Below are 27,986 nucleotides of genomic sequence, written 5' to 3'. Positions count from 1 at the left end.
CACAGACACCTGCTCCCAGTCTCTTCCCACACTCATCATGGCCTACCCCCAGGCAGCCTGCACCGGGTGGGCATTTTCCCATCAGAACCCTTGGACACTCCCCGCGGTGAAGGCCTATCACCCAGGTGGTTTTGAGGAGAGCTGCCCCGAGGAACCCCTTTAGTGCCAAGTGTGGGGGCTATGGAAGCCAGCTGGTGTCACTGACTATGGTTGCAGTATTTGTTAAATGTGTTTGCTAGCCCAGGGCGCTCTCTCCCTCTCTCTCTCTCTCCCTCTCTCTCTCTCTCCCTCTCTCTCTCTCTCCCTCTCTCTCTCTCTCCCTCTCTCTCTCTCTCCCTCTCTCTCTCTCCCTCTCTCTCTCTCCCTCTCTCTCTCTCCCTCTCTCTCTCTCCCTCTCTCTCTCTCCCTCTCTCTCTCTCCCTCCCTCTCTCTCTCTCGCTCTCGCTCTTTCTCCTTCCCTTCCTCCTTTCCTCTCTTTCCTTTCCTCCCTCCCTCTCTCTCTCTCTTTCTCTCTTTCCCCCACTCTCTCCCCTTTGGTGGGGGCACACCCAGCAGTGCTCAGAGCTTACTCCTGTCTCTATGCTCAGGGATCACTCCTGGCAGGGCTTGGGGGACCATATGGGTACTTAGGATTGAACCCAGGTCAGTTGTGTGCAAGGCAAGTGCCTTACCTACTGTGCTGTCTCTCTAGCCCTACAGTCTTTATTTTATGTCTGTTCCTTTGTCCAGTTCTCAGAGTTCTCTTCCAAAGTAGGAATCCAGTGGGGACATGGGTCTGCTCTCTGGGTAGGTTTTGAGCAATGGAATCCTTTCTTCCAGGGAGACTGTGATCGGAGCCCAGGAGGGCCGAGAGATTGTTCAGTCTACGTGGCTTTGTGGGAGTGTGTGATTGTGGGGAAGCTGAGGTGTGTGCACGGATTTGTGTGACTGTGTCGGTGTGAGCATGTGTGAGTGTGTGTGGATGGAGGCATCCGTGTGTACCAATCCGTAGACCTGCGACCTGGGGTAAGCACCCAGCGGTGTGCATGTGTGTGTGAGAGTGTGTGTGTGCATGCATATGTGTGTATGTGTATGTGTGTATATGTATATGTGTGCACATATTTATGTGTATAAGTGTGTGTATGTGTATACATGTACGCATGTGTGTGCACGCTTGTGTATGTGTATGCATGTGCATGCATGAGTGTGTGCTTGTGTGTGCATGTGTGTGTGAGTGTGCATGTGTGCATGTGTGTGTATGATTGTGTGTGCATGTGTGTGCATGTCTGAGTGTGTGCATGCATGTGTGTGAGTGTGTATGTGTGTACATGCATGTGCATATCTGCATGAGTGTGTTGTGCGCGCATGTATGTGTATGCATGTGTGTGAATGTGTGTGTGCATGTGTACTGTGTATGGCTGTGTTTGTGTGTGCGCATGTGTGCTTGTGTGTGAGTGTGTGTGTGCGTGTGTATGCCTCTGTGTGGGCGTGCATGTGTGTGTGAGTGCCTGTGTGTGAGTGTGTTTGTGTGTTCATCCCTGGGCATGTACCAGGGGCCCCCACAGGCTGTCCCGGTTACCCTTGCCTGGTCCGATGTCCCCCAGCCATCCTGCCCACCTGTGCTGCTCTGAGGCCCCTCTCCTTGCCGTGCCAGGCAGTGTAGCAGGATCTGCAGGTTACGGGGCTCGTCCCCCGTTCCCCTCAGTGCCCCTTCTCCCCCAGCCTGTCCCCCGGGCTCTCTCCTCCCCAGCTGCTGGCTGCCTGGCGTCCTGCGGGAGCATGACTCATTTCGCTTGATGTCATCCTCAGACCAAGGCCTCACTCTCAAAGGGTCTTTGTTTCCCAAATGGAAACGGGAGGTCCCTGCGCCCAAGGAGGAGCGGCTGCTCCCTAATGCTTCCCAGATGCCCGCGCCCGGCTCGCCCGCTCACACCTGCCGCCTTTGCCCAGCCACCTGGTGTGCACGGGAGGGGGGCATCCCTGTGGTCCCCCAGGCTGCAGCCAGAACAGGGCTGTGGCAGGGCCGAGGGGTATGTGGGGGGCTCTGAAGACCCTCGTCCCTGCCAGACTGCAACTCTCAGCGTGAGATTCCGGGCCAGGCCCCTGGCCCCCTTTTCTGTTGTATGGTAGGTTCTCTGGTTAGAGGTCCAGGCTGGGGCTCCTTCCAGAGCCGGCCCAGACTCCCTGGGACTCACTCTGGGTAGTGGGTGCTCACGGCCTGTGGCTGACCCTGTGCGCCCCCATCGCTGGGCGTGGCCTCACTGCATCACTCATCGTAACTGAGGGATGGCTGTGAGTCGGAGGAGGAAGTGGCTGTCAATGGCCACCCTAGTGCGTGGCAGACTCCTGGGTACAATCCCAGGCCCGTGTGCGAAGTAACCTGCAGTCACCTGTCTGGTGACTGGCCCCTGAGAGAGGCCATCAGACCTGCCCAGGGCACCCTGGGAGCCTCTGGTTGCAAGGGCCAACCAAGAGGGCTGTCCTGTCACTTTCTTTTCCTATTGTGGCGTTTGGACCACACCCAGCCGTGCTCAGGGTCATCCCGGGCTGTATTGGTGGGGGAACCACGTGCAACCAAACCCAGCCTCCACATGCGAAGCCCATGCGCTGGACACTCCCCCAGGGGCGTGACGGGCGGCCGGGCTGGAACCTCCCACCTGTGCTGTAGCCCCCAGGAGTTTCCTGACAGCTCCTCCTCAGGGCTCTGGGTGGCATTCCCAGCTCCTCCCAGACTCAATGTCCCCACCTGGAATGTGAAGTGATCCTTTGACCTAGCTCCTAGACAAGCAAGTGCCAGGCCCAGCTGCCCCAGGAAAGGGCTTTGCATCTTTCCTGGTGCCCCAGCCTACTCGCAGTAAATCCCTGCTGCTGCTGTTATTGTTTCTAGACCTTGGTCTTCTTCCGAGTCTCCCACCCCGGACCCCCAGGCTCTATGCTGCTGCTGGGGACCCACATTGAGTCCCGTTGGCCCGGCAGTGCCCAGGTGCCCAGGCCTGAGTTAGCAGGGAAGTTGCCACAAGAGAGTGACAATGTGGGGTGAAGCCCTGGGGACCCAGAGCCCAGCGGGCGGCTACTTGGGACACCCCTCTGGGGACTCGGCTTCTCTGCCAGCAGAGGCACTTGCCTCCTTGCCGTGGGTGCTGTAGAGGACACCGGGCAGATGTGGACCTCGTTGGGCCAGCGTCCCCAGTGCCTCTCGCAGCTGTGGGTAGGGCAGCCAAGCGGCAGGGCCTCCACCTTGCCCATGTCTGCCCCCCCCCCCGCCCCGTCCCCTTTCCACCCATCACTTTCTCAGCGTGGGCCGGAGGCCCGAGAGCGAGCTGGAGAGGGGAGAGGGAGGGGTCTCACACAGTGGCTGCATTGAGCGGGGACATTCCTCGGCGCTATATGAAAACCGGAAAGGGGAAGGAGGCGTTCTAAGTTTACATGTAGAAAAATGCTCTTCTGTGATGCAGAGAAAGGCAGTCTGTGGCGGTTGCCAAGCCCAGGTCCCCCTGCTAAGCTGGGCCAGGACCGCTTTCCCTGGCAGGGCCGCTGCTCTGTTTCTAAGAAAGGCACGCATGCACGCACGGGCCAGCAGGTTTGTCTGAAATCCCCCTCGCATCTTTGCGGAGGGCAGAGGAATCCCGTGCAGCCTGAAACGGGTCCCTTTCCTGGGGACCGCGTCAGGCGAGCTGGTGGAGGGGTGGAGGACAGCGCTCCAGTCAGGGCAGGGCTGAGCAGAGACGGGTGATGTTTTCCTGGGCCTGGCATTCCTGCCGCTGGCCAGGCCGAGGAAGTTTGTGGGGAGGGCTGGGTTTGTCCCGGACCCATTAGTTGGAGACTCCCTTCTGCCGGGCTGGGAGCTGCGGGCTGCAGGCATTGACCATGAGGTGTGGGTGGTGGGAGAAATGACAGCGGATGGACACAGAAACAGAGGGTGCCAAGCCGGAGACGCTCGGACCTGGCAGGGGCCTTTGGAAACTGTCTCGTCCCAGCCCGGGTTCCGTGGGTGAGGAATGAGACTGCGCAGAGGGACGGCTTAGCCCCACTAGGACCAGCCTCTGGGGCTGGCCTCTATCTATCCCCTGGTAGAGACCCACATGGGGTAAGGTGAGGCAGCCTGTGGAAGCGGGTGGGGGTGCACCCCAGGAGAGCAGAGGTAGGGACAGAAATGGGGGGCAATGCCACATTCACCAGGACTGGGATCCCTGAAGATGTGGACTTGGGGGCCAGAGGGACACGTCAGGGGCTAACGCACTTGTTTCTGCTGCAGCCAGTGCTGGTTCAGCCCCCAGTACCACGGGGTCCCCTGAGCACCACGGGGTCCAGCTCCAGAGAACCCCGAACCACCACAGTGGCCCAACCAGCACTGCACCCCTGGACCCTCACATTGAGCCACCCGTCTGGTTGGACAGGACTTGGTGGGCAGGACCCCAGGAGGCCTGAGCACCCCCTTGGGGGTCCCTCCCGTTGAAGATGTAGGTTTGACCAGCTGTGGCTCTAGGATGGTGGGGCGTGGGGCTCCCCGACAATGAGATAAGCACACAGAGACCAGGTATCCTTTTGCGGGGCGTGTGGCAGAGGAATATGTCCCCCGGTGTGGCCGGCTCCCCCAGCCCCTCCTCTCTAGGTTGTGACTTATGGACCCCACCCCCCTCTACCCAGCCGCCTGTCTCCCGGGAAGATGAGAGGAAGGGCGACCCCGGGCAGGCCCACAGATCTCATTTCTGTACCCTCCAGAGCCCTCAGGAGCAAATAGACAGGGATGTCCCCGTTTCAGACAGCATAGCCTGAGAGGGCCAAAGAGGAGGGGGCCTGGGCTCTCCGAGCCGACTAACCACCCCCCCCCCAATTCCTGCCACTGTCGGCAACAAAGGAAATAGTGGAGGCTTCCTCTTTCCCCAGGGGCAGTCTGCGAGGAAGTCCAGGCCAGAAGCCTCTCTGTGATCCAGGGGCACCTGCCCCCCTGTCCTTATCTACCCACAGCCTGCAGCCTCCTGGCCCAGACCCCAGCACTGTGGGCTCTGGACCTCCCGAGTCCTGGCCCGCTGCAGGAAGGCATCAGGCAACTGGAAGGGGTGTGCCTGTCCCCCGCTGGGAGCTGGAAGGGGTGATGACCCTCTCCCCCTGGGAGCTGGAAGGGTGCTCCTGTCCCCTGGGAGCTGGAAGGGGTGACCCTCTCCCCCTGGGAGCTGGAAGGGTGCCCCTGTCCCCTGGGAGCTGGAAGGGGTGACCCTCTCCCCCTGGGAGCTGGAAGGGTGCCCCTGTCCCCTGGGAGCTGGAAGGGTGCCCCTGTCCCCTGGGAGCTGGCTGAAGTGTCCCTGGCTCTCACTGCCTGGGTGGGGAAAGGCAGCAAAGAGACAGACAGGGCCAGGCCGTGGCTTCCTCTAACGGAGGGCGGGGCCGAAGGGCAGAAGATAGGAGGTAATATCTCCAGCCTGCTCAGCAGCTCACTGTGTGAGCTCACACCTGCCAGCTTGAGTCCCTCCCAGTGTCCTTACTCTGTTCTGTGGTCGGGGTCCCTACCATCCTACTTTCTCCAGGTACATGCAGGGAGCCCTGAAACCACAGCCTGAGAAGCAGTCCCAATGTTTGTGGAGGTGCACTCTTCCCCCCCTCCGTGGCCACCAGGGGGCGCTGCCCCACATGTTCCAAGGCATCTTCCTCCTCCTCGTCCTGGAGTCAGGGAAGGGCGCTCCTTGCTCTGGTGGCTAACAAGCGCCAGGGTCAGGGCCAAGTCCCAGGGGGCTATCTGGGAAGGCGAGTTTTGCAAAGTTGCATTTAGTTCCCCAGGGAGGCTAAGACTGCATTGGACCTCACCCAGTGACTCAGCTGGATAGTGTAGGAGAGCTGAGAAGCTGGGGTGTGTGCTGAGGAGAGGCAAGGAAAGAGAGGCAGGCCGTCAGCATCCCGAGCCAGGCCACCACCTCCGTGCCAGAAGGAAAACCTGCCTCCCGCCCTGTTTGTGTCTGTCTGTCCAGGAGGCTGTCTGGTTCCCGTGGAAACTGGCTTTGACCCCCAGCAGGAAATTCTCACTCGTGGTGACTGTTCAGAGTTTCCTCTGCTCGGTCCATCTCTGAAGCCGGCTCCACTGGCTTCTCGTTGGTGCGGGGAAGAGGGAGGGCCGCGCGCTGGACTCTGAGCCAGGGGCCAGGCAGCTCGGCCCCAGGCATCTCTCGGTGTCCTCTGTGTCTCTGAGTTTCTCTGTCTCTGCATCTCTCTGTGTCTCTGTGTTTCTGCATCTCTCTGTGTCTCTGTATCTCTTTGTGTCTCTGCATCTCTCTGTATCTCTGCATCTCTCTGTGTCTCTCTGTCTCTCTGTCTCTTTGTGCTTACATCTCTGAGTCCCTGCATCTCTATATCTCTCTGTGTCTCTCTATGTCTCTGTATCCCTACATCTCTGTGTCTCTGCATCTCTCTGTATCTGTGTCTCTGCATCTCTCTGTATCTGTGTTTCTGTGTATATGCATCTTTTTTGTATCTCTGTATCTGTGCATCTCTGCATCTCTATGTCCCTTTTTGTCTCTGTATCTCTCTATGTCTCTGTATCCCTACATTTCTGTGTCTCTGCGTCTCTCTGTGTCTCTGCATCTCTGCATCTCTCTGCCCTTTTACCCGTGGCCATGAGTTTCTGCTCTGTGTCCAGCTCTGATGTGGGCATTGAGAGGCCCAGGCGATCCTCAATACTGTGTGTAGAGTAGGGTGTGCCCTTGCGTCTACGGGCTCCAGCTGGGCAGGGAGAGAGCTTTGGCCATGGAAAGAGGGGCAGTAGCACAAGGGCAAGCTGGCCAGGAGAGGAGGGCAGGGGCGAAGCGGAGGGTGTCTTGTGTGCAATTGAATCCGGACCCTCAGAGTACTGGGGAGCCACGGAGGGCGTCGGAGTCTGCGAGTAGCACGGCCAGACCTCCTGGATCACGGTCCTCGGTTGGATTCCGTGTCCCCCCGCACCCCAGAGCCCCACGGGGCTGGATGCAGGGGCTGTGGGAAAGTTAACCCGCCGGCAGGAGAGGTGAGAAATGACACCACGTGGATGGCCGGGAGACTCAGGCCAGCTCTGATCCCGCAGTGGGAGAGTCGGGAAGGCGGTGAAGGCCCTGGACCAGGGCAGCTGCACACCTGTGCTCGCCGCGGCGCGTGCTCTGAGAGCCCGTGGATGGAGCCCCGATGCCCAGTGACATACAGCGCTCGCAGAAGCCGTGCCAGACAGACACAGCACAGCACGACCCGGAGATGGAGTCACGTGGTTGGCCGTAGCGTGGGTGCGGCCGGAGGGACTCAGGTCGAGCTGATGAAGCCAGAGGGAGAAGAACAAGGCCTGGCCTCACCTGTGCCTGGTAATCATACGAATCAAGGCGACAGACAGTGTCCCCTGGTAACATTCCCTGTGTGTTGGGTCTCAGAACCAAGAGTTGCAGGTTAGCGGGGATCAGGTGGAGGAGCAAGGAGGGCGAGTGACAGGTGATGAGAGGAGCACAGCCAGACCTCCAGGGGGTCTCCAGGTGATGCCAAGGACAGGGAGGCCCTCACGGAGCGGGGGCCGCCCCCCCTACTCAGCCCTCCCCTCTGGGTCTAGTCCTTGACTGTGGGTGTGTGGCTGTCCTGGGAGCCGGGAGCCGTGTCTGCGCCTCTGGGTGGCCCCCTCCCACCGAGAGAGAGTTCTGAGCCTAGAGAGTGGCCTGAGCAACCCCCACCAGCCCGGCTCCGCAGTGGGGCCCCTCCGGGCTAGAGTGGGGGCCGTCTCCCCTCCAGCTGTGTTGTTCCCCGGCCCCCCGCCCGCCTCCACCAGCCTAGAGGCATCTCAGGTCAGGCCCTGGGACCGAGCGGCAGGGCCTGTTTGTCTTGGCTCCTTGGCTTCCCTCTCCTCCCCAGGGGTGGCAGGAGCAGGTGGTCCTCCCGCCAGAGGCCAGGGGCAGTCAGCCAGCAGCCTCTGCCGGGGTCAGTCCGGGCCAGGGGTCGTCCCGCCTGGACAATGGAGGGAAGCGGGTGCTGGAGGCCGGAGCTGCTCACTGGCCTCTTGGCTTGGCTCCCGCTGTGGCCGGCTGGTGGAGACACACGCGGGTGGCCTGCGGCCTGCACACTCCTCCCTTGGGGGTCCATGGCCCCGGTGACAGGGGTGCAGGGAAAGGGTCTCAGCTCCAAAGGACCTTTGACCCGGACTCAATGCCAGTCGCTGCCCAGAGTTAATCCCCTGCCTTCGTCTTGTTGGGGTCCCAGTGGCAGACGCGCAGGGAGACCCCACCCCACCTGGAGGCTGCCCGCTGGGTAAACGCCGGAGCCAAACCCAAGCCCAGGAGCCTCCTGTCTTTCTCTCCAACAGACCAACGCCAAGGTCTTTGCTGGAGGCCACAGCCCCCGGGGCTCTGGGAGGGGCCTCTGGCGTACCAACCTCCCTGGACCCCTGTCCAGTTGTGCTTCCTGCTCCTGGGCAGCTTTTTGCTGCTGTCTCCTGCCCCTGGAGCTCGTGCCCTGACCGTCTCCTCTGTCTGCAAAGCAAGGGGACGCGGGTGGGCACAGCTGAAGGACTGCAGGACCCCGAAGTGCAGCCCCAGTGACCCCCGCCCTCTCCCCCCCACCACCACCGTGGGAACTGAGCCTGGACTGTCAGACCCAGTTAGCCGGGTACCGCCAGGAGCAGCCCGGGATCTCCAAAGCGTGGCTTGGGCTCCTCCCCTCTTAAAAAAAATACCAAGGAGGAAGTCGTGAAATTTGCTTAGAAGTGGATGGACATGGAGAGTATCATGTGGAGTGAAATGAGTCAGAAGGAGAGAAGGAGAGGGACAGGTTTAGAACGACTGCATTCATTTATGGGATACATATGAGACCACTATCCAAGAAAGGGTAAGGAGGGGCCAGGAGGACGGGTTGGAAGCTTGCCACGAGAGTGTGTGTTGGCGGGGGGGGGGGGGGACAGGGGGGCGGGGCGGGAGGGGAAGGACACAGGTAAAGGGATATACCTGATAACCTTCCATTATCTGCATGGCAAATCATAAAGCCCAAAAGGAGAGAGAGAGAGAGAGAGAGAGAGAGAGAGAGAGAGAGAGAGAGAGAGAGAAGAGAGAGGAGAGAGAGAGGGAGAGAGAGAATGAGAGTGAGAGAGAGAAGGAGAGAAGGGAGAGAGAATGAGAGTGAGAGAGAGAGGGAGAGAGGAGAGAGAGAGAGAAGAGAGAGAGGGAGAGAGAGAGGAAGAGAGAGAGGGAGAGAGAGAGAAAGAGAGAGAGAGAGAAGCAAGTACCTGCCATAGTGTCAGGTGGGGGGTCAGGAGGGAAATTGGGACCATTGGTGGTGGGAAATGCACACTGGTGAGGGCTCAGGTGTTGGAACATTATATGACTGAAACCCAATCGTGAACAACTTTGTAAATGTGTATGTTACTGTAATTCAATTAAAAAATTAATGGAAAATACACCAAGTAGGCTGGTCATATTTCTGATGTTTCATCAGAGCAGAGTCCTTCTGGGGTGAAGAATTCTCAGGGCTGGTGCCATAGACCCCGTGCAGCGTGCCAAGTACTTGCCTTGCTTGTGGCCTACCTGGGTTCGATCCCCAGAGAGACTCTGGCTGCCTCACTGTCCCGAGACCCCCGTCTTCCCAGACCGGTTGCGACACCCCTGCCTGGACAGGGCCTGTGCACCAGCTCTCTGGGGAGACGGGAGCTGGCTGGCAGCTTCTCAGGGGCTTAGCCGGGACCCAGAGCCCGGCTCCCCGCAGGCTGTGCCCGGCTCGGTTTAGTTCTTATCTTTACCCCGGAGTGGGGAAGAGGAACCTCAGTGGCGGTCACGGCTCTCCACTCCCGTCTACCATTTCCCTCTCCTTTCCTATGCAAAGACAAGGTATGCCGGGGTAAGGGAAGGTAAGAAGGACGACGCCAACGTGTCTGGAAGGGGACGGAAGGAGCTGATGTGTAAAAGCACGGGAATGTCTGGATTTTTTTTTTTTTTACACCAAATACAAGGTTTAAAGTTTCAGAAGTAGGAGAGCACCCAGAGAAAATAAATGAACTCACGAGCCTTTAGCCTTTGTCCGCAGCCCCTCCCCCCGAGAGTGAGTCTCTGCCTGCAGTTTCTGCTCTCAAGAGCCTTCGGGTATAATCTCGTAGCTTCACACATGCATTTCCATTCGAGTTGGGGGCTGTTCATTTTTCTTTCTCATCAAGTGATGTGTGTGAGTGCCCGAGGATTCTTGTCTGCTGTCATGCCATGGACCGGACCTAGCTGAAGGTGTTATATAAACTGCTGAACCCTCCCCAGAGACGAGCACTCCCATGCGCTTTGAGCCATGTGCTCGTTCATGGATGTCACTCTCTCTGCTCGTAGAAACAGTCACAGGTGTGTCACCGCTGGGTTGGTGAATACACCTGTGCATGCAGCTGACCCAGGCTCAACCCCGGGCACCTCCTACTGTTCCCCCCCAGCACTGTCAGGAATAAGTACTGAGCACAGCTGGGTGCAGCCCCCAAAACCAGCCCCAAAAACCAGGCTTGCAGGGCAGGGGGGGGGGAGAAAGAGCTCAGGTGTGGGAATCAGATCCCCACCCCTTCCCACCAGACAGCTGCTGCCCTGCTCGGCTCCTGGCAGGTCTGTGGTTATTCGGTTCCTACTTCCCTCAGTGGCACTGGGGACCGGGGACATGGACACGATGAGTCCCTTCCCTTCGTGGCCCGGTGGGGAGAGACAAGTGAGCGAGTAGCGGCGATGGAGCACTGAGTGTGTCTGGGGAGATCTGCGGCAGCCGCAGGAGGGATGAAGGAGGGTGGGCAGCAGGGGTGAAATGGTAGGTGCCATGGCAGGCAGCGTCTTGAGGGACGAGGGGTCATTTCAGAAGATAGCGGAGTGGGGGCTGGCATGGTCCCTGCTTGGGAGGTCACGCCCCCCCACCAAAAACAGGGAGTGAGAAACCGTCATTGGGGCTCTGGAGGACCCCGTTCTCAAGCCTTGTAGAACATGTGCGTGACACCCCCCCCCCCTTCTCTCCGCCTCTCTGCAGAATCCATCCCCCGGGGGCCGCTGGACCTCACGGACCTCATCGGCATCCCGCTGCCCTCCTCCGTGTCCTTCGTCACGGGCTACGGTGGCTTCGCCGCCTACAGCTTTGGCCCGAATGCCAACGTGGGCCGCCCGGCCAGGACGCTCATCCCTGCGACCTTCTTCCGGGACTTTGCCGTCAGCGCGATCGTAAGGCCCGACAGCGCCCACGGCGGCGTGCTCTTCGCCATCACCGACGCCTTGCAGAAGGTCCTCTACCTGGGCCTGCGACTGTCGGGCGAGGAGGACGGCGGCCAGCGTGTCATCCTCTACTACACCGAGCCCGGCTCCCAGGTGTCCCAGGAGGCTGCCGCCTTCCGCGTGCCAGTGCTCACGCGGCGCTGGAGCCGCTTGGCCGTGGTGGTCCAGGGGGACCGCGTGAGCCTCCTGCTGGACTGCGAGGAGCAGGGCACGGTCACCTTCCGGCGCTCCGCCCGCGCCCTGGCCATCGAGCCCAGCGCGGGCGTCTTCGTGGGCAACGCGGGAGCCACGGGGCTGGAGAGGTTCATCGTAAGTCGGGGCCCAGCCCTGGCCCCCTGTCACGGTTGCTCGTTTATCCTCAGGGTCTCAGAGAGGCCTGGAACAGGGGGGGATGGAGCCCCGGTCCCCCCGCACCTGGCTTCAGGCCCCAACCTAAGCCCCCGTGAGGCCTGCCCTGGGCTCTCCAGCCCCCGCTGCTGTCTTATCTGTCATGGGGCGAAGGAATCCCATCTGCAGGCTTGCGGGCTCCCGTGAGAGCGTGTGAAGGCACTTTGCACATTTGCAGGCATCAGGAGAGAGGAAGGCTCCTTACAGCCGGCGGTTTCAGCTTTGGGTGCCGTGGCAGCAGCACTTAGGCAGTTCCTGCCAGGGTGGAATGAGCTAGAATGAGCTGAGTGAGAGGTGGCTAATTTCCTTCTCCCCTCCCCTCCCCTCCCCTCCCTTTCCTTCCCTCCCTTTCCTTCCCTTCCCTTCCCCTCTTCTATCCTCCCCTTCTTTCTTCTATTTTCCTTCCTTCTCTTGCTTCCTTCTTTTCCTTCTCTTCCTTCCTTCCTTCCTTCCTTCCTTCCTTCCTTCCTTCCTTCCTTCCTTCCTTCCTTCCTTCCTTCCTTCCTTCCTTCCTTCTCTCCTCCCTCCCCTTCCTCTCTTCCCCTTCCTCTCTTTTTTCCCTTCATTTTCTCCTTTTTCTCTATCCCTCTCCCCTTCTCTCTTTTTTTTGGGCCACACCCTCTGGGTGCTGCAGGTCCCCCCTGGCCACGCTTGGGAGACCCTGCAGTGCTGGGCATGGCCCCCTTCCCCCACCCCCCATGCAAAGCCTTTTGATCTCTGGGCCCTGGCCCTGGCCCAGAGCTGCTTCTTTACCACTTGTAGACAACGTGCCCAGAAACTGAGGTCACCGTCTCAGTGCTCCCCTGAATAAGCCTTCTAGAGAAATTCTCCCCAGATCCCAGTTCTTCACCGAGCCCCCACCTGTCCTTCACCTGACTGTGGGGCCAAGTGGGGGCAGAGTCGGGGTTATTTATAGTTCAGTTGAAGACAGTAAATTTTAACAAGTTCACATTCAATAAGCAATTTTTTACCTTTTTTTAAAAATTCATTTATTTATTTTCTTTTTGGGTCACACCCGGCAATACTCAGGGGTTACTCCTGGCTTTGCACTCAGGAATTGCTCCTGGCAGTGCTCGGGGGACCATATGGGATGCTGGGAATCGAACCCAGGTTGGCAGTGTGCAAGGCAAATGCCCTACTTGCTGTGTGCTATTGTTCCAGCCCCAATTTTTTACCTTTTTAAAAAACAATAAATAAAATCCTTTGGGACCAGGGAGCTCCATTTTTGGTGTAGACGAGCAATTAGGAGCCTCTCGCCGTCAGCCCGACCTCAGGTGCTGTGCTCCCAGCCGTGAGGGCTTTGAAACACTCGACTCGGGCTAATCTGGGGGGTGGAGAGGGGAGGATGGAGCAAGGCCTTCCAGTGGGGGTGCACAGTTGGGAGAGAGAGAGAGACGTGTCCCGGGGGCCAGGGCTGGCCACGGACAGGACAGGGTCGGGGAAACCATGACGAGAGGTCCTGAGCTTGTCTGTGCCTTGGACTCAGCACCCCCCAGGACTGTTGTGGCTGGGGGGCTGGGGTCATATTGCTCAGGGACACCCCCATAAACCAAAGCAGCCAGGAGGGGCCTTGGGCTCCTGGTCTCGGCGTCTCTGACCCTCTGCTCCGCTCCCTGCAGGGCTCCATGCAGCAACTGATCGTGCACCCTGACCCCAGGACGCCTGAGGAGCACTGCGAGGCCGAGAGCTCTTCGGTAAGTGCCTCCAGGGGAGGCCAGGGGGGGGGCCGGGTGCCCAGAGACGGGCTCCAGTGCCCACGTCACTGTGTCTGTCGGACCTCGCCTCCGGGCCGCGGCTCCTATTTTAAGCTCTGGGTCTTTATTTTTTTAGGGCCTCTGCCGTCTCTCTGGCGTGGGGTGGGGGCTGTGCTTCTCCCTCTGAGGTGCGAGGTTCTGCCAGGGGGCCGTGCCAGTCCATGCCCTGCTTTCCAGACTTCCTGCCAAGAAGAGGGTGTCAGGCTTTCTAAAATGGAAGTCACAGCTCCACGACATTCCGGGTGTCGATTCCTACAAAAATAACCCTGAAACGCGCCTGCATGCGTGCCTGGCAGTGGAGCCGGCCCCTAAAAGTGTGTGTGTGTGTGTGTGTGTGTGTGTGTGTGTGTATGAGAGAGAGAGAGAGAGAGAGAGAGAGAGAGAGAAAGAGAGAGAGAGAGAGAGAGAGATGGGGCGGAGAGCAGGGTTCTCTCTCCCTCCTCCACCTCCCTGCGGCTGGGTGCCCTGACTGGAGGGTGCTGGAGGAGACAGAGACGGGTGGGGATGCTCCGTCCCTGCACTGACCCAGCCCAATGCGGTGACCTTGTGAGAATGGTGGTGTCAGGGTTCTTTCCCCCCCCCCCCGCCCCGCCCCCAGAAGCGTCTCCAGGGCGAGGAGGCGGAGGAGGACTCAGGAGCAGCTAGAGGGAGGGGGAAGGCCTGAGTGGGGCTGGAGGAGAGCAGGGCCGGCAGAGGCCAGGGTGTCTGCCCCCGCTGGGGCCGAGGCGTCAGCCCCCAAACCAGACTCGCTCCTGTGCCCCTGGAGAAAAACATCTCCCTATAAGAATGTCTGCCCTCCCGGGCTGGGTCCCCGACCGGTGCTCATGGGAGCCCCTTCTGCCTCTCTGCCTCACGGCGGAAAAGTAGAATCAAGTTGAGAGGGCCTGGGAAGGTTTGCTCACGAGTGCAGGAGCAGCCTGGAGCCCGGGTCCCAGGGGCCCCACGCGGGAATGGGGAACTGGGAGGACAAGGTGCAGCCCAGCCTCTGCCTGGCAGCTCCTGAGCTACAACCTGGGGCCGGTGCAGAGATGAGGAGCACAGCCTCTGGCAGCCACGGAAGGGGAGCGAGGAGAGTGGGGTGTTGGCAAAGGGGGCTAGCCTGGGAATGGGGGCGAGCCTGGGAGTGGGGGTGAGCCTGGGAATGGGGTTGTTTTTTACCTTCTGCTTGAGCCATAGAACGTGGGAAGAACAGCCAAGCAGTCACTAGCTGTGCACGAGCTCGCTCCATTTCTTCCCATCCCTTCCTCTCTGTCTCTCGTCTCTGTCTCTCTGTCTCTCTCTGTATCTCTCTCTCTAACATACACACACACACACACACACACACACACACACACACACACACACACACACTGACTTGCCCAGTGGTAAGTGGTCCCTGGTCGCCTGTCACCATCTGTCCCCCGCAGGGCTCGGGCGAGGCCAGCGGGTTCCAGGAGACGGAGGGCGTTGCTGAGATCTTGGAGGCAGAGATGTTCACACAGGCCCCGGTGAGTGTCACGGTGTCCCGTCCCGGGGGTCAGCGGCATTGGGGCCGAGAGTTCATGGCTTCCAGAGCCCAGCCCTGGCGTCCCCGCGCTCAGACCTGCTCTGGGGAGATCTGCAAAATACTGACTGACCCCACCACTATTTGCAACATGGCCAGGGCAGTGGAGCCAGCGTGTGGACACGAGCTCAGTCACCCCCAGCCTGGGCCACGGACGCAGTCCTTCTGGCTTCTCGACCGGAAAACAAGACCCAGAGACCCCCTGACTCAGGGCCTTGATTTCAGGATCTGCGAAGGCAGGACAGGGCCAGGTCTCAGGAAAGCAGCCCTGAATGGGGGCTCGTGCCCGGTGGCTGTGCTGTCACACTCACTCGGGCCAAGAGGGGTGTCCTCCTGGGAGATGCCCGGCCCTGCCCCGCCAGAGCTGGGCTCTCCCTGAACCCCAGACGAGCACCTGGTGGTCTTGAAACCCTGAGTCACACTCTAGCTATGAGACACTGTTTCAGTGCAGTCTCCAGCCACGAGACACAGTTCTAATGCAACCTCCAGCCGTGAGACACAGTTCTAATGCAACCTCCAGCCGTGAGACAGGGTTCTAGTGTAGACAGTCTCCAGCTCCAGCCACGAAACTCTAACGCAGGCAGTCTCCAGCCTGAGTCATCGATGCAGAAGCCCCACCTGTGGCCGTGTCTGCTCAGCAACCAGAGGACGCAGGAAGCCTCCAGCAGGCGGAGGCTGCAGGACAGAGGCAGAGATAGGGGCCAGAGGATAGAGACAGAGATAAGGGCCCAGAGACAAAAAAAGAGATAAGGGCCTGGAGACAGACAGAGATAAGGACGGGAGACAGAGATAGAGATAGGGGTTGGGAGACAGACAGACAGATATGGGCTAGGAGACAGAGACAGATGTCTCTGGTGAGATGGACACCCTCCTCACTGAGGTGTCCAGCAGACCAGAGTCTCTTAGCGCTGGGGGCCTCGGCTTCACCGTGGTTCCTGTCCAGCAGTGCACGGAAAACTGCCCTTTCTACCAGTGGACAAGCGGAGGCCAGGAGGCCAGGAAACAAGAGTAGAGCCCAGAGTCCAGGTCCAGCCATGACCCGTCCAGTCTTCAGGCCATCCCTGGGAGCTGTGGGACTGGGAGCGGGGCAGGGTGCCGGCCAGCCTGTGTCTAATGTGAACACGGAAGGTGGCCGCTTCGCGGGGCCCCTGTTGCTGTCATGTTAAGTTCAGTGGCAGTTGGGGCCGGGGCCTCCCACATAGCCCAGGAGGTTGGGGGCAGCCCCGCGGCCTGACGTCCATTCCTTTATCCCCGGGGACTCGCCCCGGGCCTGGCACCTGCAGAGCTTCTGGTAGTGGGTGTGGAGCGAGTCACCCTGTGAGGGCATGAGAGAGAGGGGGGTTCAGCATGTGGCAAAGCTTCACCCTAAAGCGCAACCTGCTGCATTTGTCTTACAGGGGGGGCAGCGGGGGGCAGTGCTCAGGGGACCACACGGCATCAGGGCTCCTACTGGGGCTCCCGCAGACAGAACTGCTCCAGCCCCCCCTTTGGGTCCTCTCCCAGCTGCCTCCTCCACAGCCTCCACACCTTCGAGTCAGCCCAGAGGACGGTTCTTTCTGAAAATGGAGAAACCGGGGGCTGGAGAGAACGGGCGGTGGGTAACGCACTTGTCTCGCACGCAGCCGGTCCAGCCAGCACCACTGCGGGGGCTCCGAGAACTTCAGCGGAATAGCTGACTCGGATTTGTCACATGCCCCGTGGAGCCAGCCGCCCTGCAGGTCACTTCGCCCGGCCTGGGCTTTCTCTGGCTCCGTTGGCGCTTCGGGGCCTTAATCTTTCCTCCCCGACCATCACTGCCATCGTCTGTTTTCCTGCCGAGTAAATCCTCAGGGGTCCTCTTCCTCCTCCCTCCAGTCGGAAGAACTCAAAGTGGACCCCGTGGATGCCCCTCCAACTCCAACACCTGCTGCCGACGATGCTGAGTTCTCTGGAGAACCCATGCCTGAGGGGACCCCAGAAGCCCCCAACTCCAGTGTCACCCCCCACAGCAGCCTCGAACAAGGCAAGTCCCTGAGGGGTCGTCACGGGCGGTGCTTTGTGTGTGAGGTTGGGGCGCCAGGTTGGGTGCAGCTGGAACAAAGAGCACCGCAGCTTCTGTGGGAGAGCCTCCTCCTGCTCCTGCTCCTCTTCCTCCTCCTCCTGCCCCTGCTCCTCCTGCACCTCCCCCCCCCCCACATCTCTCTTTCATTTTAAGCATTATGATTTGCAATGAGCTGGAGTGATAGCACAGCAGGTAGGGCATTTGCCTTGCATGCGGCCGACCCGGGTTCGATTTCTCCGCTCTCTGAGAGCCCCGCAAGCTACCGAGAGTATCTCACCTGCACGGCAGAGCCTGGCAAGCTCCCTATGGCGTATTTGATATGCCAAAAACAGTAACAACAAGTCTCACAATGGAGACGTTACTGGTTACTGGTGCCCGCTCGAGCAAATCGATGAACAACCGGATGACAGTGACAGTGATACAGTGATGATTTGCAATATAGTTGCTGAAGGGTTGTCATGTACACCCCTTTCCCTACTTTCAACACTCAATTCTTGTCCAAAAGAGTGATTATTTCCAACTAATGTGTTCAAATGGGCTCTCCTCTATCGTAACTACCTTCCACACCCCGCACCCTGGTGGTAATTTCCAACCACTGACCAGTCCTCCAGGCCCATTTTCCCTGACCTTGAACATTAGCTTCATACTTTTAAAAATATCCCACAGATGAATGCAGTCATTTAATATCTGTCCCTCTCAGTCTGACTCATTTCACTCAGCATGATATTCTCCAAGTCCTTCCATTTATGGGCAAATTTCATGACCTAATTTTTCCCAACAGCTGAATCGTATTCCACTGTGTAGATATTCCATAGTTTCTTTATCCAGTCATCTGTTCTCAGGCACTCAGGTTGTTTCCAGATTCTGACTGTTGTGAATAGTGCTGCAGTGAACATAGGAACGCAGATGGTGTTTCTGCTGTTTTTTATTTTTTATTTTTTGCTTTTCAGGGTATATTCGCAGAAGCGGTATTGTTGGGTCAAATGGGAGCTCAATTTCTAGTTTTTTGAGGAATGTCCATATTGTTTTCCAAAAAAGGCTGGACCAGTTAGCATTCCCACCAGCAATGAAGGAGAGTCCCTTTCTCCCTGCATCCGGGCCTGCACTGGTCGATCTTATTCTCCACCAGCACATGAAAGATGTCAACTAAACTGGAGAAGCTGTGGGTGAAGGAAGTTCTGAGTAGAAAAAATGAAACTCTGCAGGGGGTCCAGAGAGATAATACAGAAGTGGAGGTGCTTTTTGGGTATGCAGCTGACCCGGGTACAATCACTGACACCCCATCTAGTCCCCCGAACCCTATGAGGAGTGATCCTTGAGTGCAGAGCCAGGAGTAAGCCCTGGGCACCACCAAGTGAGACCCAAAAGAGAAACCTATGCAATACTTTTAGTCAGGGTGTAATACACATGACCAGGGAGAGAGTTCTAGAGGCTGAGTGCATGCTTGGAATGTGGGAGCCTGGGTTAAACCCCCACATAGTCCCCCGAGCACGTCCAGGAGAGAACCCTCAGCACCAAGTTGGGAGGAGACCCCCAACACCACTGGGTGTGGCTCCCCCTTGCAAAACACAAAGTCCTAACACATTGGCGGGGGTGGGGGTGCTGCTGAGGCCAGGCTTGAGGGCAGCCCTGCTGGGTCCCCCTCTGCTCTCCGCTGGAGCCCCCGGCTGAGCTTTCCTGCGCTTTGGACTCTCCCTCCGTCTGCTAGAGTGTCGGCTGCCTGCCTGCCAGGGCCTGGGGGGGTGGGCGGAACGGCCTCTTGGAAGAGGCTTCTGAGGCTTGTGTGCTGTTCTCGTGGGTGGCCTGAGCATCCCCGAATGGGGACCAGGAGCGGGCAGAGGCGGCAGGCCCTGGGCGAGGCTCTCGTCTAGACAGAGGGGTGAGTGCAAGGTAGGTGGATGCCAAGGGGAGATGCCAGGACTCAGAACCCAGCCCAGCTGGCCCTGCCCCGCCATCAGCTAACCTCCGCTCTGGCCGACAAAAGACCACACAGAGAGAAGGGACCTGACGTCATCCCTTTCTTCTTGCTAGGTGGCAGCCCAGGTGGTGAGGAGAAAGGGGCCAGAGTCTCAGCCCTGTCCCCTGCCTGGGAGAGCCACTGATAGCTTTATCCCAAGCTTCCCCTGAACCCCATCCTCCAAGAGCAGGGAGGAGTGTCCAGGCATGGGGTCTCTAGAGGTGCCTGCATGGCGCCCCCTAGTGGTCAGTTTGGGAAGAATGCAGGAACAACAGGTGGTGGCAGCGAAGGCCACTCCTGGCCACTCAGAGCCTTTCAGGGTGAGAGCCCCTCCTTCCCACTCTGTCCTTCTCCCCGCACACATGTGAGCACAGCGTGCGTGAAAGGGTCATGGCGCGAGGAAGGACCTCCATCTTACCAAGAGACTGACGTGGGACCTCCACCTCTGCACAGGCGAGCTAGAAGTAAAGGCGTGATTCGGGCTCAGAGCAGGGCGCAGGCTCTGAGGGGGATGGCAGAGAGGAAGCTAGGATTCCTGGTGACTCTTCCCAACAGCAGTGAGGTGGCAGTGGCGGCCTTTGCAGTTGGGGCAGAGGGAGTAGGAGAGAGAGGCCCTAGGGATGGAGCTCATGGAGGTTGCTTAACCAACACAGTTTGATGCAAAAAAAAAAAATTAAAAAAAAAGGTGAAGGATCAATCATTCCCTTGTGGCGCCTCTGGAGGAAGCTGATGGCCAATACTGCAGTTAAACCCAGCATGGTGACCTCCGTGCTAAGGACTAATTGTCATGCATGTCAGTAGTGTCATTCTTTATAATGTTTACAGTGATATAGTGTATCACTGTACCACTGTCATCCTGTTGTTCATCAATTTGCTCGAGCGGATGCCAGTAATGTCTCCATTCATCCTTGTCGCATGCTAGTGTAGCCTGATGGTGTATTGGAGCCCCTAATAATGATGGTAGAAACTGTATATTCCTATATGCTGGAATTATTGAGGTTTAGTCTGGTTCTTTTTTTTTTTTTTTTGGTCACACCCAGCTGTGATCATTCCTGGCTGTGCACTCAGGGACCACTCCTGGCAGAGCTTGGGAGACCATATGAGATGCCAGGGATAGAACCCGGTTTGGCTGTGTGCAAGACAAGTGCCCGCCTACTGTACTATAAGGCCAGCCCTTGTTCCTTATTTTTAAGGCCACACCCATGTACTCTGTATTTCTCAAAGGGCATCTACTCAAAAATCCTATTTACAACTGTAGAAGTACACTGAGGAATTCTTTTTTCAGATGAATTTTTTTTTATTTTATTGAATCACCGTGAGATAGTTACAAGCTTTCATGTTTGGGTTACAATCACACAATGATCAAACACTCATCCCTCCACCAGTGCACATTCCCCACCACCAATACCCCAGTATACCCCCCCTTTCCCACCTACTCCCTGCCTCCATGGCAGACAATATTCCCCATACTCTCTACTTTTGGGCATTATGGCTTGCAACACAGACACTGAGAGGTCATCATGTTTGGTCCATTATCTACTTTCAGCATGCATCTCCCATCCCGACTGATTCCTCCAGCCATCATTTTCTTAGTGATCCCTTCTCTATCCCATCTGCCTTCTCCCCTCTGCTCATGAAGCAGTCTTCTAGCTACGGGGCAATCCCCCGGCCCTTGTATCTACTGTCCTTGGGTGTCAGCCTCATGTGATGTTCTTCTATACTTCACAAATGAGTGTAGTCCTTCTATGTCTGTCCCTCTCTTTCTGACTCATTTCACTTAGCATGATACTCTCCATGAGACGGAATATTTATTGGTGGTCAGGGTCTGTCTTCAATGCTTCTCCTTTATTTGTTTATCAGATACCTTTAACACATAATCCTCAAGATAACCTTAGAGATAAAATTTTCCACTGTTGTAGATGATGACCCTGAGCCACCAGGTACTCAGCCTGTCACAGGTGACAAAGCAGGGCTCCCGCCTGGCCGTTGGTGCCAGAGCCAGTGATGGACCCACAATAATGCTGCTACTGCTTCCTCTGCTGCTTCTGCTGCTGCTTCTCCTCCACCTCCTCCTCCTCCTCCTTTTCCTATTCCTCCACCCCCTCCCTCTATTCCTCCTCCACCTCCTTCTCTTCCTCCTCCTCCTCCTTCTTCTCCTATGCTTTCTCCTTCTGCTCTTTCTTCTCCTTCTCTTTCTCTTCCTCCACCTCCTCCTCCTCCTCCTCCTCCTTCTCCTTCTCCTCCTTCTCTTCCTCCTTCTCTTCCTCTTCCTCCCCCTCCTTCCCCATCCCCTCTCCCTCCTCCTCCCTTCCCCTCCTCCTCCTCCTCCTTGTAGGTGCTCAGGGCTTCTCCTGGTTCTGCACTCAGAGGTCACTCCTGGCAGGGCTCAGGGAGCCATGTATGATGCCATTGGTGATGAAACTGGGTCGGCCGCGTGCAAACCAGCACCTTAACTGCTGTACCATCTCTCTGGTCCCTAATTCTCCCTTTTGACACCCATTTCCCCTCCTAATACTCATGAACAGACATCTTTCCTTTCTGGTCAGTCAGGGGACAACAACCACGCTGTTTCCCAAGGTCGTGAAACTGCAGTTGCTCATTGCAGACTGATGCTTCCCGTAGGCTCGGGGGAGATCCTGAATGACACGACCGAGGAGGACCAGGCTGTGGATGGTACCCCCATTCCAGAGGCTGGCTCTGGGGACGGGAACTTCTTGCCTGTCACTGAAGAGGTGAGGGGCTATGTGCAGCTGGCGGGTCAGTAGTCAGTCCGGTGGGCTATGGCAGACCTGGTGAGCTGGGCACGGTGGGGACCCACGGGTCTGTGCTAACGGGCACGTGGTCACCTCCTCCCTGGTCTTGTAGGGACCATGAGCCCCGACTCAGACTCCCAAGGCTGCCCGGATGGGGGTACCCAGGCCAATGCTGAGCCATGACATCTGAAGAGACAGTTTTCAGATGCTGGACACCGCCGGGTGCCATCTGACCGCAAATGCGTCTTTCTCCCCAGGGCCACCATGGGAACCCCGCCACGTTAGCTCTTGGACCCCCTAGCCGGGGATGAAAACTCGGGTGCTTCTCCTGGCTCTCCCTGTCCCTTTCTGCTGGCAGTTGGCTTCCACAGGGGCTTTAAAAGCCAAGTTTAGCATCACATGAGCAGAAATACAGAGACCAGGTGTCCCCTTCGAGACCCAGGCCCGCTGGCAGCCGGGGCCCAGGCAGGAGCTAGGCGGAGAGTTTGCTGTTGGCTTCCCTCCCTCTCCTCCCTCCTCTTCCTCCCCCAACCACCCACAGAGGCGAGTTCTAACCTCTGCAGAGTCAGCCCCCTGGGGAAAAAGACTTTTTTTTTTTAATGTAGCTGGCCAAATTCTGGTCTGGACCTTTCCCGTGGAAGTTTGGGTCTGGAGAGATCGTCTCGGGGTTTAAGCATTTACAGATGTCATGTCTGCAGCCAACCTGGTTGAATCCCCACCCAGAGTGACCCCTGAGCACTGAAGCAGAGTAAACCTCTGGGTTATGCGCCTCCAGCATCCCCATGGCCCTCAGACCTCTACTGGACCTGTCCTTTCATTTATTTACTCATTTATTTGGGAGTTTGGGGCCACACCCGGTGATGCTCAAGGGTTACTCCTGACTCTGCACTCAGGGATCACTGGTGCTCAGGGGGCCATATGGGATGCCGGGAATCAAACCTGGTTGGCCACGTGCAAGGCAAGCATCCTCCCTGCTGTGCCATCACTCCAGCCGCCGTCCCTTATTCATTTGTTTATTTATATATATTTTTAAATTTTATTGAATCAAGCATTCATGTTTAGATTACAATCACACAATGATCAGACACTGATCCCTCTACCAGTGTACATTTCCCACCACCAATATACCCGGTATACCCCCCCTTTCCCACCCTCCCCCTGCCTCCATGGCAGACAATATTCCCCATACTCTCTCTCTACTTTGGGGCATTATGGCTTGCAACACAGACACTGAGCTGTCCCTTATTTAAAACCCCTTCTGAAGCCCTTTCTGGGGCAAAGATGTTGGGGTGTTCCGGAGATCAGAGGGGCATGAGGGTGGTCACGGGGTGGGGTGGGGGGCTGGTAGGGAAGCCTGTGTGGATTGAAGAGCCAGAGCTGCTGCGGCAGCGGGATACAGGAGGGAGCGCGTGGCCCTGTGTGCGCCAATGGGCCGGAGCAGCTGGGCCGACACCCTGCACCGCCCCCCATGGGTGCAGAGAGCGGCACCCAGACACAAGGCCTCCGTCCCCAGGGCCCAACTGGCGAGGGAGCTCTGGCAAGCACCGTGGCAACCGAGGGCACCCCAGAGATGCCCGGCAGCACTGCCAGAACACCGGAGTTCAACAGCGCGACCCCCGGGACCCCGACCCTCGAGGTGCCCGCTGAGCACTCTGGGGAAGAGCCCGCTCCGGTGAGTCACCCAGAACATGTGCTCCGACTCTGCTGCTCCCTTAGGCAGTGTCTCTGGCCTCACCCACAAGTGTTGGTAGGGTCATGGGGGGTCAGAGAGCACATTCCCAGGTCCTGGGGCCAGTGAAGTGAACAGTTCCAGGAGGAGCTTGGGAGGCTCTGGGGTCTCCCCTGAGAGCTGCAGAGTTGGACTCGGTGATGCCCACGGGTATGAGACAGTGCTCCCAGAGCAGAGGCTGGAGAGACAAAGGCTGCCTGTGGCAGGGGGTGGGGGCCGTGGGGGTTGGGGGTAGCGGTGCAGGTGGGCGGTTGGAGTACGGCAGGAAAGGCCACCCTGAGTTCTGAGTGGGGGGCAATGGGGAGAAGCTGGCCTGGGGACGAGCTCAGGACAGGGTGGGCTCCCTCGGGGGTGGACCCCTCTCCACCCAGTGCCAGATCCTATCTCCAGGGGCCATGGGCTAAAAGTACCTCTTGGATCTGCCCCCGTGACTGTCGGGGGGGGGGGGTCCTGGGGAGGATGGGGTGGGGTATGTGGGGTGTAACAGCGAGCAGGGAGCCGGAGCGGGTTCACACCTGCAGCCCCGAGCCCTGGGTCCTCCGGCCCTGACTTTTGTCCCAGTGTCACCACTGAGGCCTGGGGGCAGGGGCCACTGGTGGGGTGGGGGGTGGGGGGGTCCCAGCCAGTGGCTTCCGCCAGCCTCCCTCCCGTTGAACCCTGACACAGCCCCTCCGGGTCCTCTGTTCAGGACCCAGATATAGAGGAAGGTTCCGCGGCGTCTGCAGGAGAGGCCGAGGAGCCCATCAGCGCGTCGGGGGAGCCAGAGGCCGGCAGCGGGTCCTCCCCGGAGTCCGGGGAAGGGGTCCTGCAGGTAAGGAGCTGAGCTGAGGGTCTCAGAGCATCCATCCCACCGGGCAGGTGCAGAGGAGCTGGGAGGACATGCGGGGGGAGGGGTGGGGTGGAGCGGGAGAGCAGAGCAGCGGAGCTGTCCAGGGGTCCCTCCCAGCCCCCCTGGGCCCGTGTGGAGAGCCTGGTCCCCCTTCTGAAGCAGGACACAGGTGTCTCGTGGGCCTCCAGTGTCTGTTCCTGCAGGGTCTCGACCATCCTCACACCCACCCGCACCCCTGACCTTCACTTCCTGTCTTCCAAATGTCTAGCCCTGTGAGATGGGCGCGTTGGGTCCTCTTTCCTCTGCCTTCTTCCTGCACACACCGCCCGCCACTCAGTCTTGGTGTTTCCCGCCTGTCCATGATGAGGACCAGCCTCCTCCTACCCTGCAGGGAGCCACCTCACCCCACCCAGCCCCTGAGCCTCCCCCTCCTGCACCCTCCTCTCCTTCCCTCCCTCTCCCTACGTACATACGCCACTCTCCCACCTGACTCAAATGGCCTAGCCAGACCTCCCAGTCCTCGTCTCTCCCACCTCGCTGACCATCCTTCCTCCTTCCTTCTTGCAGCAGAGTCCTCCCTCCTCATTCCCCCCCTGCCCAGAACCTCCCCCCTCCTCCCCTCCTCCCACCCCTGCTTCTCAGCTGGGACAGCAATGACAGACACCTTCCTGCCATCTCCTTGGAAGGTCTCACAGTCACTGCAGTGACCAGCACTGCGGGGACCGGCACTTCTCCTTCCTGGAGCCCTATGGGCCCAGGGGCAGAGGACAGGGGGTTGTCCCTGTCTCGTTGGCTGACCGAGCTTCATTCCTGCAATCCCAAGATACTCGCTGAGTGGGTGGGGCTGGAGAGCTAGTACAGGGGATAAGGAACTTACCTTGCATGTAGCCTACCCAGGTTCAATCCCTGATGTCCCACATGGTCCCCTGAGCTGCCAGGAGTAATCCCTGAGCACAGAGTCAGGAGTACTCTCTGAGCACAGAGCCAGGAGTAAGCCCTGAGCATTTCTGGGTATGGCACTAAACCACCTCCCCCAATAACCCGCCCTCCCCACAATAAAAATGACCTTAGAGACGCTTGTATATCTGCTCCCCACCTTTTCCCTCTGGCCTCACTATAGGACCACCCCCCTACCCACTAACAATTCCGTGTTCCCAGAGTAGCCTCGGGGCTATAACTGTAGCTTATATCTCTAAGTCACGCAGATTTTTTTTTTTGGCTTTTTTTGGGTCACACCTGGCAATGCTCAGGGGTTACTCCTGGCTCTGCACTCAGGAATTACTCCTGGTGGTGCTCGGGGACCATATGGGATGCTGAGATTCGAATCCAGATTGGCCGTGTGCAAGGCCAATGCCCTACCCGCTGTTCTATCGCTCCAGCCTCCCCCCCGCCCCCCCCCTTCTCTCTCTTCATTCATCATTCACTCCTCCTTTATCCTTCTTCATTTCCCTCCTCCTGTTTGCCACAGGCAGAACCTTCGTCCTATGGGTGAGAAAAATGGGGAGCAGATTGTACCAACCCCATCTTTGTTGTTTCTCTGGTCACTGTCTCAGTGTCTGGGAGTTGCCCGCTTGGCCACGGTGCCCTATTGCACCCCATGGTCACACTCTGGCTTTGGGAATCCCAACCCCGGCCCTGCAGAGCAGGCCCTGGGCCACTGGGCCACAGCCTGCCGCCCAGTTCTACCCTGTCTCAGTGTAGCAGGGAGGGGGTGTCACTCTCGGAGCTGCCGGGGACCAGGAGAACCTCTGTAGAACTGGAGGGGAGCTCAGTCGCTGAAGATGCACATGCTAAGTCCAGACGCTCGGCAGGGCCACGCTGCTGGGGTCCCAGGTGTGCACGGGCCTGATGTTGATGGCGCATCCTCACCTGGGCTTCTAGAAGTGTGTGCTGCAGTGTGGGCCACCAGCTGCCCCTCCTCCCCGCACGCCTCATGCCACTTGAATTTCAGGATCCAAAGAGTGAAGCCAGTGTGACCACAGTGGTGACTACCCCACAAGGGCCCCTCAGCACCGTGGAGGTGGAGGAGGAGGAGGAGGAGGAGGAGGAGGCCAGTGGGGTCCCCACAGACGGCTTGGCCCCCCTCGTACCCACAGTGGCCTCTGAGCACGCAGGCACTGCTGTAAGTGTCCCCACCAGCTCCCAGGGCTCAGAGCAGACGTGGCCGTGCTGAGTGCTTGTTTGGAGAGTGGTCACTGGAGAGGGCCAGGGTGCTAGGGAGGGAGCATGGTGGTGGGGGATGGGCACATCTGGGATTTTATTTCCCCTGCTGCCTGCCTCCCAGCTGCGTCTGGGAGAACTTTCTAGAACATGAGTGGTTGGGAGTTGGAAGGGTTGTGGGAGGGCAGAGGCTGGTGGGCATCCTGCCTCCAGATTTGGGGCTAGCGGGGTGGCCTCAGTGGGCGTCCCTGCTGCTGTGGACAGGGGGTGGGCATGCCTGCAGCGAAGGGCCTGTGTGAAATCAGGGTCTTGTGAGAGACACCATCTTGTCTCCTCGTCTTCTGCAGCGGCATCACAGGGGTATGGTGTGGAGATGGGGGGGGGGTTGAAAGGCACCATGGGGACAGCACGGACAGTGGCCAGAGTCCTCTGTTGGTTTTGCTTTCAGGGTCCTGGTGGTGATGAAGACTCAGCAGCAGCCCCCACAGAGTCACTCCTCCCCTGGACGGAGGCAGGGGAGCTGGGCCTGGCTCCCCCGGAGGGGTCTCCGCTCCCCGTGCCCACCGTGGCACCTGAGGGGGTGGTCACCCAGGTAAGCAGCGCGGAGACCCCAAGGCGAGGGAGGGTCCACTTTGGTTTTCAGGAGGCCTGAGCATCTGAGGGTCCTCCAGACTGGAACAAACAGGCCGCACTTTATAAGGAAAGAGCAGAAGGGGAAAAATCTAAATTTGGGGGCACCTGGACCCAGGTCTCCAAGGACCCCACTTTCCACTTGAGTAAGGGTTTCCACCTGAGAACCTTTGAGAAGCAGAGACTGTCATTGAGGCTACCCTTGTGGAGTGTGTGCAGATGTGTTCATGGGGTGTATGTGTGTGTGTGCGTCTGTGTATATAGGTTGCATATATGTGCAGATGTATATGCATATACACATGTGTGCGCATGTGTGTGCAGGTGTGCGTGCACATGTATGCATATATGTATGTGCATGTGTATGCAGGTGTGTGCACATGTATGTGCATGCGTGTGCATGCGTGTGAGCGTGTGTGCGCAGGTGTGTGCAGGTGTGTGCATGTTTGGACCAAGGAGATGGCTCAGGCCTGGAGCTCATGCTTTACCTATGGGAGCCCTGTGTCCAATTCCAGAAACTGTATGCTCTCCCCAACATTCCCAGGAGTGGCCTCCAAATTGAAATAAAATAAAGAGATGGTGTGCATACATGTGTGTGTGTGTGTGGTGAGGGCAGAGTCTGCAGTCCCCTCCAGCACAAGTTTCTGGAATTCTGGGTGGCAGCTCTGATCTCAAGCAAACCGTTTCCCTGCTTTGGGCCTCTGTTTACTTGTGAGGTCCATTGAGGGAGCGTTTGCGAGCTCTGTCTCTGCATGGAGACGTTACCCCTTAGCACTGGAATTCCGTCTCAGGAATAGGAGGCCCATGCTGGCCCTTGACCCTTGGCGTGGGCTTGTGGCATCAGGGAATAGCTCTTCTGATGCTGCTGCCTGGAGCAGAAGCAGGCCACCAGACCCACATGCCTCCCGGAGCTTTGGTCCTGGCACAGGCTCGGCACAGAGCTCCAGGGTAGAGGGGGAGAATGGGGCCTTGGCTCCAGCTCTCCCAGGGCCCTGCTCCCCGCATCTGGATTTAGTGCTGTCT

At 58.4% G+C, this 27,986-nt stretch overlaps 1 protein-coding gene across 1 annotated transcript in view; it reads left to right on the top strand.

The window, feature by feature from the left end:
- COL15A1 (collagen type XV alpha 1 chain) overlaps nt 1-27,986 on the top strand; it is a 101,241-nt gene that overhangs the window by 19,527 nt on the left and 53,728 nt on the right. Inside the window, exons 2-10 of the mRNA XM_055138831.1 lie at nt 10,945-11,492; nt 13,190-13,264; nt 14,731-14,811; nt 16,722-16,869; nt 21,488-21,597; nt 23,132-23,290; nt 24,036-24,158; nt 26,128-26,298; nt 26,785-26,928. Coding sequence (XP_054994806.1) covers nt 10,945-11,492; nt 13,190-13,264; nt 14,731-14,811; nt 16,722-16,869; nt 21,488-21,597; nt 23,132-23,290; nt 24,036-24,158; nt 26,128-26,298; nt 26,785-26,928 — 1,559 coding nt within the window. The remainder of the gene's footprint in view (nt 1-10,944; nt 11,493-13,189; nt 13,265-14,730; nt 14,812-16,721; nt 16,870-21,487; nt 21,598-23,131; nt 23,291-24,035; nt 24,159-26,127; nt 26,299-26,784; nt 26,929-27,986) is intronic.

This window comes from Sorex araneus, chromosome 1 (genome assembly GCF_027595985.1).
Source record: "Sorex araneus isolate mSorAra2 chromosome 1, mSorAra2.pri, whole genome shotgun sequence".
In the NCBI taxonomy this organism is placed as follows: domain Eukaryota; kingdom Metazoa; phylum Chordata; class Mammalia; order Eulipotyphla; family Soricidae; genus Sorex; species Sorex araneus.
Note: the sequence above shows the minus strand (reverse complement) of the source record. Positions and strands in the feature narration are given on the sequence as shown.